The sequence below is a fragment of the Leptonychotes weddellii genome, chromosome 7 (assembly GCF_054177405.1).
Source record: "Leptonychotes weddellii isolate Sample4059 chromosome 7, ASM5417740v2, whole genome shotgun sequence".
Lineage (NCBI taxonomy): Eukaryota > Metazoa > Chordata > Mammalia > Carnivora > Phocidae > Leptonychotes > Leptonychotes weddellii.
In genome coordinates, this window is record NC_138375.1 from 131,672,931 (window position 1) to 131,685,205 (window position 12,275).

General features: G+C 46.9%; 1 protein-coding gene across 1 annotated transcript in view; it reads right to left on the bottom strand.

The window, feature by feature from the left end:
• Positions 1-12,275, bottom strand: part of COL23A1 (collagen type XXIII alpha 1 chain) — a 290,389-nt gene that overhangs the window by 265,560 nt on the left and 12,554 nt on the right. The window contains exon 2 of the mRNA XM_081827261.1: positions 3,102-3,168. Within this exon, the coding sequence (XP_081683387.1) occupies positions 3,102-3,168 (67 nt within the window). The remainder of the gene's footprint in view (positions 1-3,101; positions 3,169-12,275) is intronic.

Consider the following 12,275-nt stretch of genomic DNA (forward strand, 5'->3'; position numbering starts at 1 on the left):
GCTTTTTTTTTTTTTAATCACATCATACACCATTTCCTATGCAAAAATGACCACTTTTAAACTTTACGTAGCATTTGTAAACTCTCAGCTCATTTTTAGACATGTAAATAAATAGGTCACACGAGAAAAGGGTGTTGGAATACCCCAGGGTGAGTCGTGGGTGTCCAAAGCTGGAGCTGTCTGCTTTAGGAGCACAGAAGGGTCTCTTTGGGCAGGTGAATGAGAAAGGGCAGCATGGGGGAGGGGGGCTCCCAATCTTGATCCTCCCCCTCCGCAACCTCAGGGTCCTCTGGGTGATTTGCATCCCAGCCCACTTTCAGTTCCTAGGGCTGCCACACCAAATTGCCACAAACGAGGTGGATTAAAATGACAGGACACTGCATTCTCTAGCAGTTCTGGGGGCCAGAAGTTCAAAATCAAGGTGCTACCAGGGCTGGTTCTTTCTGAATCCCCTCCGCATCCCCTCTCCAGCTTCTGGTGGCTGTGGGTGAGCCTTGGCCCTCCTGGGCTTATAGATGCATCATTCTCGGTCCTCCCAAGGCCTCCACTGTGTGTCTCTGTGTCTCAAATCTCTCCCTTCTGTCTGATAAGGACACTTGTTATTGGACTTAGGGCCCATCCTGAATCCTGGATGACTTCATTCAACCCTCTACACCGTTTTATAGATGAGAGGGGCAAGGCGCAGGCCCCTCCCTTGCCCGAGGTCACGGGGCCAGCTCAGGGCACAGCCCTGCCAGGCCTCCTGCCCCTGGCTCTGGCAGGAGGCCTGCCCCCTTCTTGGCTCCACGACTCCTGCTGAGGGCCCGCTTCACAATGGGCAACACATAGAAGAGTCTCTCCCTTCTCTGGCCTCGCTTATCTGTTTTATCAGACCTCCTAGGATCTGACAAAAGATCACACAGTCTCCAGGCCGTGAGAAGGAACTGGGTGGGCAGGAGGGGGTATCTGCAAGTATCTCAAATCAGATGGGGCCCCAAGCTACAGAGGGCAGTTTGCAGGTCCAGACTCCAAAAGTCTGCAGGACAGATCAGAGCCCGGAAGAAAGGGAGTCAGTTTGGTTTCGAGTGCTCGGAAAAAAAAGACCTCTGTCCTTTTTATGACAGGGAGAATGTCCAGCCTACGGGGTTTTGCATCGATGAAGGTCTCTGGTCCAAAGGGCTCAAGTGAGTCCTCCAGCTCGAGGTGACGGGGAGAAAGCAGGTGTGGACATGGGTGTGCATCAGGGTCTGGCCACACTGGCCACATGACCGTGCTGAGGACACCTCCCAGGACAGCTTGAAGGCAGCCATGAGTCCCTCTGACAACAGAAGCACAGCGCCGACACCCAGCAGGGCACCCCCTCCAGCGCGACTGGGGGTTCTGACCAGCCTTTTAGCCCCCAGAGTCTTCCCTGGGACCCTCTTGGAGCCTCTGTTGGTGGTTCAGGACCCCCAAGGGAAGGCAGGTCACAGGACTGTCTCCAGGTCATGGGTTTGACCTATACTCAAATACGAATCTCAAGTCTACAGAGCCCACTCCCATATTGTTATTCATTTTTGATAAAGACCCTGAGAGTTAATAAGCAGCAGACCAAGATTTGTCCCTGGCTCAGATTTATTCAGGAGCTCTGCACCCCCTCACTGCCTCCTTCTCCTTCTCTCCCCATAATCTGTATCTAGGGCTTTCAAACTTCCGGTCAGCAACGCATAGCAGGAAACGCATTTCAATCACCATCCAGGTCATATACTCCAAATATAAATAGCTCAAACAAAAACTTCACTCCAATGTGTCTTTATTCCAGTCCACAGCTAGTTCAAAATTTCAAAACACTGGCTGCAACCCACGGAACTGATTTCATATCCTACAAACGCTTTGTGACACCCAGTTTAAAAAATACTTCTCCACATAACTCACATGAATTGACATCCATACAGCACTCAGAAAGAGGAGGAAAAAAAAAATACAAAGAAACAGAAGAGGAATCATCCCTGTTCTATGTATTTTGTAGATCGTCCAAAAACTCATCTGTGGATCTGGTTCCCCCACCCTTTGAATCACAAAGTCTGACTTCCTGATCTGCTAATATGATGTCATTGCTTGTCAAGTCCTTTTCCCTCCTCTTAAAATGTTGGAGGTACTCTTGAAGACTAACTCAAGCTGGCCCATAAAATCCTCCCTGAGTGAATTTTCACACCGCGAGGTTCACCTCTGCAGAGATCCCAGGGCATCTCCCAATACATGGAGATGATCATTTTCCAGGAACTTTGTGTCTTGGCCAGCTGAAGTGGACTGAGAAAAGCCTGACAGCTCGACTAGTGGATGGAGTGTTGGCAAGGACAAGGGCCCCGGGGCTCAGCTCCTGTGTTCTCCACCTTGTTCTGCATGGTGGGGAGTCTAAGAAGTATTGCAATTTTCAACTCATTCACTGGTAAGGTACGACACATTGTTTGATAGAGGATAATTCTAACCCAGAAAATACCAGAGCCAAGGCCGCAACACCTAAATTCTCACTGATGGTCTGTGCAAAGCTCCCATGAGGACCATCAGAAGGCCTGATCGGACTCAGGATTCAGCCACAAGGATCGGGAATCCACAGATCCTGGTCTGATTCGCAGCCATCCTGGCTGCACCACCAAAACCCAAGACAGACGTGATTATCTGAATCATTCAGACCACGTTCCCATCTTCCTTCCTCTACCTCCACCTGAAGAAACCCAAACCGAAAAACCCTATATTCACCAGATTCCTTATTCGTCCTGTCGTGTCTGAAATAGAGCTGGGGTCACAATGTTAATACTGTGTGGATAGTCGAGGCCTGTTTCTCGGTCTTTGAAATGGGACGGCTGTTACTTTCTTAGTATCTACGCCTTCATTACAAGTCATTTCTAACACACCACCATCCTCATGAAACCAGGTCAGGTAACCTTGCTAGAATCTTTGACTGGTAAGCTTGTCAGGGAAGACATAGAAAGGAAAACCCCAGATGGTCCATGAGCTACAACAGACAGCCTGAAACCCAGGGCCAGCCTCTTGACCACATGCTTGGCAGTTCTGAGCACACAGGAGAGAGGAGGCCCGGCCTCGGGTAGTCAGGGGCCCACAAGGATCAAACATCCACTTACCTGGCGGGCAGACGCAGGCGGTCGGCGCTTCTCGAACTGTCCGGTGCTTGGCCAGTCCCTCCAACTTCTGAACCAGAAAAAAAAGAGAGGGGGAAAAAAACCAAAAAAACGAGCATGAGTTTGAGAGAGGACAGGGGCAAAAGTGGAAAAATCAGCAAAGACCGATGTATTGGAAAGATCGACGGCGAGGCAGGGGGGTGGCATTGTTGGGCATATAAATATATTTTTTTTTACAAGGGGGTTCAGTGCTACAGATAGTTTTAGTATGAGAGGAGAAACAAAAATAAACATGCAGCAATCACTTGGGAGTCCCTGAAAAGAAGGTGGCAGGTTTCTGCTTTGTTACAGCATTTTCTTTCTTTTTTAAATTTTTAAAAATGATTTTATTTTATTATTTATTTGAGAAAGAGAGAGCATAAGCAGGGGGAGGGGCAGAAGGAGAGGGAGAAGCAGACTCCCTGCTGAGCACGGAGCCCGATGTGGGGCTCGATCCCAGGACCCTAGGATCATGACCTGAGCCGAAGGCAGACGCTTCACCGACTGAGCCACCCAGGCGTCCAGTTACAACATTTGCAAACACGAATCCAGAAAAGTCAGAGTGACCGTGTAGTCCGTGTGAAGAGTAGAGGGCTGAGCAGAGGGAGGCTGGGCCTTGGCAGCCAACCCTTGGTCCCCAGATTGGATCCGAACCCAGGACACCCCGGGCCCGCTTGCTGCAGCCCCCACAGCCCATGGGGCCTCAGACGCTAGGCCCAGACCTAATCCGCCCTGATGACATCTTCCTTCCTTCTCACCAGCAGGGATCCTTGGCCTAGAAAATTTGGCTCAGACCATTTAACAATGGACTGTGCTACATTTGGGGGAAGGGAAAAGAATTACCTCAGAAATGGGATCAAACATCCCAGCTCTGCTATTATGCTAACTCAAAGTACGGCTGTGGCATAATCATCACCTGATGGACCAGTCGGAGCAAGCTTGGAGGCCCGGATTGCCGTTCCTGCCTCGCACATAGGGGACACGCTTGGAAAAAAAAAGAAATTAATCCCCAAACCCAAATCCAGGTTGAGGAGAGTGAAATGACGGGCCCATAATTCCCAAACAAGTGAAAACTTGAGTCCTAACAAGAAAAAATAAAGTATATTGGGGCATCTGGGTGGCTCAGTTGGTTGGGCGACTGCCTTCGGCTCAGGTCATAATCCTGGAGTCCCAGGATCAAGTCCCGCATCGGGCTCCCTGCTCAGCAGGGAGTCTGCTTCTCCCTCTGACCCTCCTCCCTCTCATGCTCTCTCTCTCTAATAAATAAATTAAAAAAAAAAAAAAGAAAAAAGAAAGTATTAACCTTTCCCGAGGAAGCAAACACGTAAAAAAAAATCTCCCTCAAAGCAAAACAAAGCAAATCCCAAATGGGATAACTTGAGTGACAAAATGTGATACTACCACCAGAAGATTCCAACATAAAAATGTAATCTTTCTGGGGATACCCAGGGGGGCTCAGTGGGTTAAGCGTCTGATTCTTGGTTCCAGCTCCGGTCGTGATCTCAGGGTCATGAGATCGAGCCCCACGTCAGGCTCCGTGCTCAGCACAGGGTCTGAGTGAAATTCCCCCTCTCCCTCTGCTCCTCCCACTTGTGCTTGCTCCCTCTCTCTCCTCTCTCTAAAAATAAATAAATAAATCATTTAAAAAATGTCATCTTTGTCCATAAGAATAAATAAATAAAAACTTAAAATACCTTTACAGCAAGCAAATAAAACTGTTGTTTTTAACTTTTTTTTAAGTCATCTCTGTGCCCAGCGTGGGGCTGGAACTCACAACCCTGAGATCAAGAGTCGCACGATCTACAGACTGAGCCATCCAGGCGGCCCCCGCCCCCCAAACTGTTATTTTTAAAGCACTGCTTTAGAGGAGGTGCGAAGGGCACCCCCAGTTTTGAGCCCCTGAGCACCAGGCCTGGAGTTTGCACAGGAGAGAGGACTCCAGCTGAGCTCGGTCTGCCTCTGGCTGGAGCAGCCCTGGACCGGGAGCTCAGGCCACCTGCCAACACTTCCAGCCGCACCCTCATTTTACAGATGGGCCCCAGCGGCTGATGCCCACCAGAGATGGGGTGAAGGCCTGCAGGTTTTGACGGAACACAGGGACGTGGTTATGCACCCCAGGCAGAGGCTGTGTGGCAGGAGTACCGCGGACAGGCAGGGGGCAGACGGTGCTGCCTTTAGCTGCGCTGACTTGTCCATCTTCACTGCACCTCCCCAGTCTTCCCCAAGGCCTCAGCTTGCCCCAGAAGTCAGGACCTGGCTAGGCTCCTGGACGCAGGCTCCCAGCTCCCAACTGGACCCCTACCTGTCATGTACCCCTGCTCTGGAGAACCTGGCCCAGAGTGACCCTAGGAGCAGTGCAGGCAGCCCCAGGCTCCAGAGGCCCCCAGAGCTGCCCTGGGCACCCCCCTCCCGGGGGTGGGTGAGAACAGCTCCACTAGCAGCTGCAGACAGCAACCCCCCAAGCCCTACAACCCACCCCCCCCAGCTGGGCAGGCCCTGTAGCCCACTGTCCTGATCAGAGCACGGATGCTGCCCGCCGATGCGAATACAGGCTGGAGCGGGATCTCAGAACTCACTTTCTTCCCCTCCACCGTATTTGCAGAGACTATTACAGATTTCAAAATGTACACGGCAAACGAATCCAGCCTTCATCATTTATGCCCATCAATTTGTGTGAGACGCTCTCATTTGTTTTTATCATGGCTAGACGGTCTAGAAGCCACACTCGCTTCCTTGTTTGAAACCAAAGCATTTAAGGCTAAAAACCAATTTGCTTTTAACAGCCGATCACATCTGGGCCGCTCTCCTAAAAGGGAGGGATGCTTTATCAAATACTGATAGGAAGCACAATTACTTCCAAACTGCTCTTATCGTAAAATAAAAAACTAAACAGGAAACTATGGGAGGGGGGAATAACCTCATTGTTAATGCTAGTAGGTGAGGTCATAACGTAATGGGATCGAGGTTTTGTTTGGTTGCTGACTCTAACTCCGTCTATGCGGGTGTTTCTCTGGATTACACGGTGAATCTGCAGTTTTATCTGCTAGTCCCCTGCCCCCCGCATCCTCCCTCTCCAGGCCCCTAACTTTCTGTGGGTTTGAAATGCCACTGCTATGAACAACTTTTGAATTAGAAACCCAATCCCACAATCTTTATTTCCATGCTTCGCTTTTTCTTCTTTAATTCTAAGAAAATATTCTTTTGTGTCCAAGTTTGTAAAAATGATTTAAAGGCCTCAATTTTTTTTTTTTTTTTTTTTTGCCTTCAATTATCTGGCAGCACCCCTCGCATCTGCAAACAATATGGTCCTGGTTTTGCATATGCAAACATGTCCTGACTCCAAAAGTAAATAAAGGAGGAGTTTTTAGAGAATAGACCCTGAGACTTTGGGAGCGTTCCCTCCACCAGCTACAGAGGAGGAGAACTTGAAGTTTGCGGTGGGGGAGGGGCAGCGAGCGCGGAGGGGAAATCGTGGTTCTCAGAAAAGCATTACACTGTTAGATGATAAATTTACTAATGACCTGTGGGAGCACTAGTCTGGGACGCTCCGCCAGATGTCTGATCACAGCCTCAAACGAGTGCATTTTGATGAAATATAGATTAATACACGTAGAAGGATGTCCCTATTTATTTCTGTAAAATGGGACAAATAAAGCCACAAAGCCATTCCTATCCTCTTTGACAGAAGATTCCTGCTCTAGGGAAGAAATCTCAGGAAAATAAAAATCAGCAGGAGCAAAGAATAGTACGCATGAATTTGCGCCCCTCCCCCCCAAACAGTGGGAGTGGTTTAGAAAAGGATGGCCAACTGCCCCCTGATGAAACTGTCATATTTCGTGAAATGTCATTAGGAACACTATGTAGCAAGGGGGGGATGTTTATGATATCATAAATAAAAGGTCTCTATCTGTGTAAAAATTTAGGCATGGGGTGGCAGCAACTACCAAAACATGAACCCTCCTGGCTGTTGAGATTGACTTCTTTAGAAGTCCTTCCTGTGTTGTCAGACCATCTTCACAGTTTTAAAAAAAAAAAAAAAGCGTGGAAGTAAAAGAAGAACCAAAACGAAGCCCTCAAGTCTCCCCACCAAGGATAATTTGTGAATGATGGACAGATGATTCTAGCACCACAAGTACCATTTTACAGAAATAATCCTCTGGCCTCCTCCCGCCCCCACAGGGAGGGGCCCCTGCGTGCATTGTTGATGGCCCCAGCATCCCAAGAGGACAGTGAGATCTGGCCTCTGACATTCTTTTTTTCATACCTCATCATGGAGATGAGGAGGATAACAAACACAAAGTATTATTACTGAGTTACTGATTACTTATAATGGGCCAGGCACTGTGCCAACAGCTGTTACCTCATTCAGACCTGCCAAGAACCTACACCCCCCCCCCCCCCGTCACCACCACCAGGCGGGGTTTATTATTATGCCCATTTACGGATGAGAACATTGAGATGTAAGCATCAGAGTGGGACCTGCATCCTGCTATCAACCAACTTGAATCACAGAGCATGGCAACCTCTGCTTACAAACAATCTTCATATCCCAACCAACCAACCAAACAAAAAGTTTTGATCCACCACCAGGCCAGACAGAACGAAAAGGGCAGAAATCAGATCCGAGGCTGCTGAAGGTTGAGGAATGTGAGGTGTGAAGTACAAGGAGACACAAGGAGACAGTGTGAGGCTGATGGAACTGTTCTGTATGGCACTGAGGTGCTGGATACACAGCTCTGTGCATTTGTCAAAAACAGTAAGACTGGGGCACCTGGGTGGCTCAGTCGGTTAGGCGTCTGCCTTCAGCTCGGGTCATGATCCCAGGGTCCTGGGATCGAGTCCCTCATCGGGCTCCCTGCTCAGCGGGGAGTCTGCTTCTCCCCGTCCTGCTGCTCCCCCTGCTTGTGCTTTCTCTCTCTCTCTGAAATAAATAAATAAAATATTGAAAAAAAAACAATAGACTGGACGTCACAAAAAGTGAACATTAACGGATACACATTTACTTTAAAAATCAACCAGGATATCGGAGAATCCCTGGATGAAACGTAGGCTGTGATGAATGAATCTAACTACATTAAGACTGTGTGAGATAACCTTGAGGCAAGTGGTGGGGAAAAGCATGCAGCTGACCTAAGTAACTTTGCAAAACAGTGTTTTGATTGAGAACTAGCAGGCTCAACACAAAAGGAGCCATACAGAGATGCTGTACTCTAGCAACGGAAGTTGTTTCTCACTTTCTCAGCACACCCAGGACCTGAATCTTGGTGTCCAAATACCATTCTTCAAGAAAAGGAACCGGGCTCCTTGGAGAAATGGCTGATTCTAGACCCAGGACAGGAAATATACAAGATGAACCTCAAGTGTCTTGTAGTTGCAGAAAGGAAGGAAGCCCTTTTTGGAAAAAAGGAGGTGGGGGAAGAGTATGTCAAAGAAACACAAAACCTACCTGAAAGGGCTCAGAATGGCCAAAGCTGGAACAACTTAGGCAACAAAATTAATAATGCAGTATTGGATTATAAGCCAAAGAATAGGTTAGAAACCCATGAGTTCATACTGATATAAATGATTGAATAAGTAAGTGGGAAGAGACAAATTTTCCAATAATATATGTAGATATGCCCTCTCCAGGAGGTGGAGCTAAATTCCCTTCTTCTTGAGTGAAGGCTACACTCACTTCCTAAAAGCAGAGAAAGGAAAATAGTGACTTTATAATGTGGAAATCTGGCAGATACTATGTTAACCAAGTGGTCAAGATTAATGTCACCAGCGATAGGTCATGTGACATCAAGGACCCCTGACATGAGCCATGACAATGGCCATCCACCACAGTGCTATTCTTCCCAAGCCCTCAGAATCCAGTCTAATCATAAGAGCAGCCCAAACTGAGGGACAGTCTACAAAATACCTGACCAGTATGTCCAAAATTTGTCAAGGTCATGAAAAACAAGGAAAGACTGAGGAACTGTCATAGACCAGAGGAGACCAAGGAGACATGACAACGAAATGCAATGCGGTATCCTGGGTGGGGTCCTGGGACAGGAAATGGACTTTAGAGGAAAAACCAGGGAGATCTGAATAAAGTCTATAGTTCCCTTCTTAAAAATGGGTAAAAAAAGAAATCACAAAGTCCCTTAAGACCCACTAAGATACAGCTTTGTTATTTTCTATAACACATCTACTTTTTTTAAAATTGAGGTGACATTCACACAGCATAAAATTAAAGTGAACAAGGTTAAAGTGAACGGTTGGTGGCATGTGCAACTACCCCTTTATCTAGCTCCCTCTTTCTAGTTCCAAAACATTCTCATGACTCCGAAAGGAAATCCAGTGCCCACTAAGCAACTGCTCCCCATTCCTCCCTTCTCTGAGCCCGTGGCAGCTGCCGATCCTTCTGTGTCTATGGATTCACGTATTCTGGAACAGAATTACATAATATATGACCTTTTGTATCTGGTTTCTTTCACTCAGCATAATGTTCTTGAGCTTCATCTACTCTGTAGCATGTATCAGCAATTCATTCCTTTTTATGGCTGAATAATATTGCATCGGGTGTCTATACCACACTTGGTTCATCGATTCATCTGTCAATAAACATATGGGCTGTGTCCACCTAGATGAATAGTGGGATATTGTTACTAAGGAATTGGACCTGGTCTTTTTAGTTAATAGTAATTGTATTAGTTTTTAATTGTTGCATAACAAATTGTCACAAAATCAGCAGCTTCAAACAACACATATTTACTAGGGTTTCTGTGGTCAAAGTTCTGGACACAGACAAGTTTGGTTCTCGGCTCATGATTTCCTGAGGCTAAAATCAGTGCATCAGCTGAGTGTTTCTTTCTGGACTTCTGGGTCCTCTTTCAAGCTCATGTGGTTCCCTGCAGTCTGTGAGCCCCATTCTCTTGCTGGCTGCCGGCCAGGGGCTGCGCTCAGCTTCTAGAGGCCACTCACAGTTCCTTGACATGTGGCCCCCTCCACACACCCTCTCACGCTTCAGATTCCTCTGACTTCAGGAGGGGCCCAGTCCCTTCTGAGGACTCACCTGCTTATGTCAGGCCCACCAAAGATAAATGTTGTAATGAACTCAGTCAGCTGATTGGTAACTCAGTCCCGGGAGTGATCCTATCATAATCACAGTTCTGCCTGCACTCAAGGGGAGGAGATCACACAAACTGTGTACACCAAGGGGTGAGAATCCCAAGGGTTGTCCTAGAATTCTGCCTGCTAAAGTAAGGTATCACAGCTAATTTCTTACTTTGGATGAATGTGCTATGGTTATGTACATATGTAAGCATATTTTTCTATAAATCTAAAATTATTCCAAAAAATTTTAAAAGCCACATCATGGATTTCTACTTCCAGGCAAGATGGAGTAGTGCAACTATATTTATCCTCCTGCATAAAATAGTACCACCAAAACCCAAAACAACAACAACAACAAAATCTGCAAATGAAACATAGGAAACACAGGTTTTGAAGACACTGATACCAAGCAGGAAAGGAGAGTGATCTCAGACAGAGAACAAGGGCTCCAACTTCCTGCCTGGGGAGAGTTTCCAGGCTGCGGCACAGGGAGGGAAAACAGACATGGAGCCTGGCAGCCTTCTGAAGTTGGAGAGCTGGAGCCAGAATGTCCACAATAGCCAAACTATAGAAAGAGCCCAGATGTCCATCGACAGATGAATGGATAAAGAAGATGTGGTATATATACACAATGGAATACTACTCAGCCATCAAAAAAATGAAATCTTACCATTTGCAATGACGTGGATGGATCTAGAGGGTATTATGCTAAGCGAAATAAGTCAATCAGAGAAAGACAATTATATGATTGCACTCATGTGGAAATTAAGAAACAAAACAGGGCATCATAGGGGAAGGGAGGGAAAATAAAATAAGACGAAATTGGAGAGGGAGACAAACCATAAGAGACTCTTAACTATAGGGAACAAACTGAGGGTTGCAGGAGGGGAGGGGGGTGGGGGGATGGGGTAACCGGGTGACGGGCATTAAGGAGGGCATGTGATGGTATGAGCACCGGGTGTTGTATGCAACTGATGGATCACTGAACTCTACCTCTGAAACTAATAATACACTCTGTTAATTAATTGAATTTAAATAAATGTTTTTTTAAAAAAGAGATGGACTCCCATGCCAGGCAGTTGGGGCTGCAGAGCAGAGGACCCGAGAGAACCAGAGACCTGGGAGGGTTCTTTGCAGATGTTCCATGGAGCACTGATCAGTACATGGGGGAGGCGATGACCTGAGGCCAGGGGAAGAACCACCCAAAAGAATGCAGGGAACAGCACGGAGCTCTTACACAGGGCTGGGAAGGGTACCCACTCCCCCAGCCAGATAGGTGAACTCCCTCATTCATGATCATAAACCAGTGAGTAGAGCACCAAGAAGGGTCTTGCCTCAGAGATAGGGAGTAATCAGTCCTAGACTACCCATGGCTCTGGTTCCACCTAATGGATCCTAAAATCAGGACCCAAAGGATCCAACTATTTCCAAACAACTGTAACCCAACAAAGCTCATGAAAATTTACAGAAATACAAAAATATTCAACACCCATTGAGGTAAAAATTATAACGTTTGGCGTCTAATAAGAAATTACCAGCAGGAAAACAGACCCCATAAAGAGAAAAATCAGTGAACTGAAACAGACCCACAACTGCCACAGAGGTTAGAATTAGCCCCCGCAGACCTTGTAACTACATGGAACACGTTCAGGGAGTTCAGTAGAGGCATCAAAGATACTAAAATATCTGCACTGAAATTCTAGAGGGAAAACTACCATGTCTGAGGTGAAAGACAGGACAGAGGGGATTGATGGCAAGATTAGACACCACAGAAGAGAAGATTAGTGAACCTGAAGGCAGCAATAGAAATTATCCAAAATGAACACAGAGAAAGAATGAAAAAGAAAAGAAGAAGAAGAGCATCAGTGAACTTTGGGTCTTCAAGTGCACAGATGAGTGGAGTCCCCAGATTGGGAGAGGGAGAGAGAGTGAGAAAGGGAGAGAACAGACAAAAATATGTGAAGCAGTGAGGGTCAGAACATTGTTCAAAGTTTGATGAAAACCATAAACCCACAGATCCAAGAATCTCAGGGAAATGCAAGCACAATAAACATG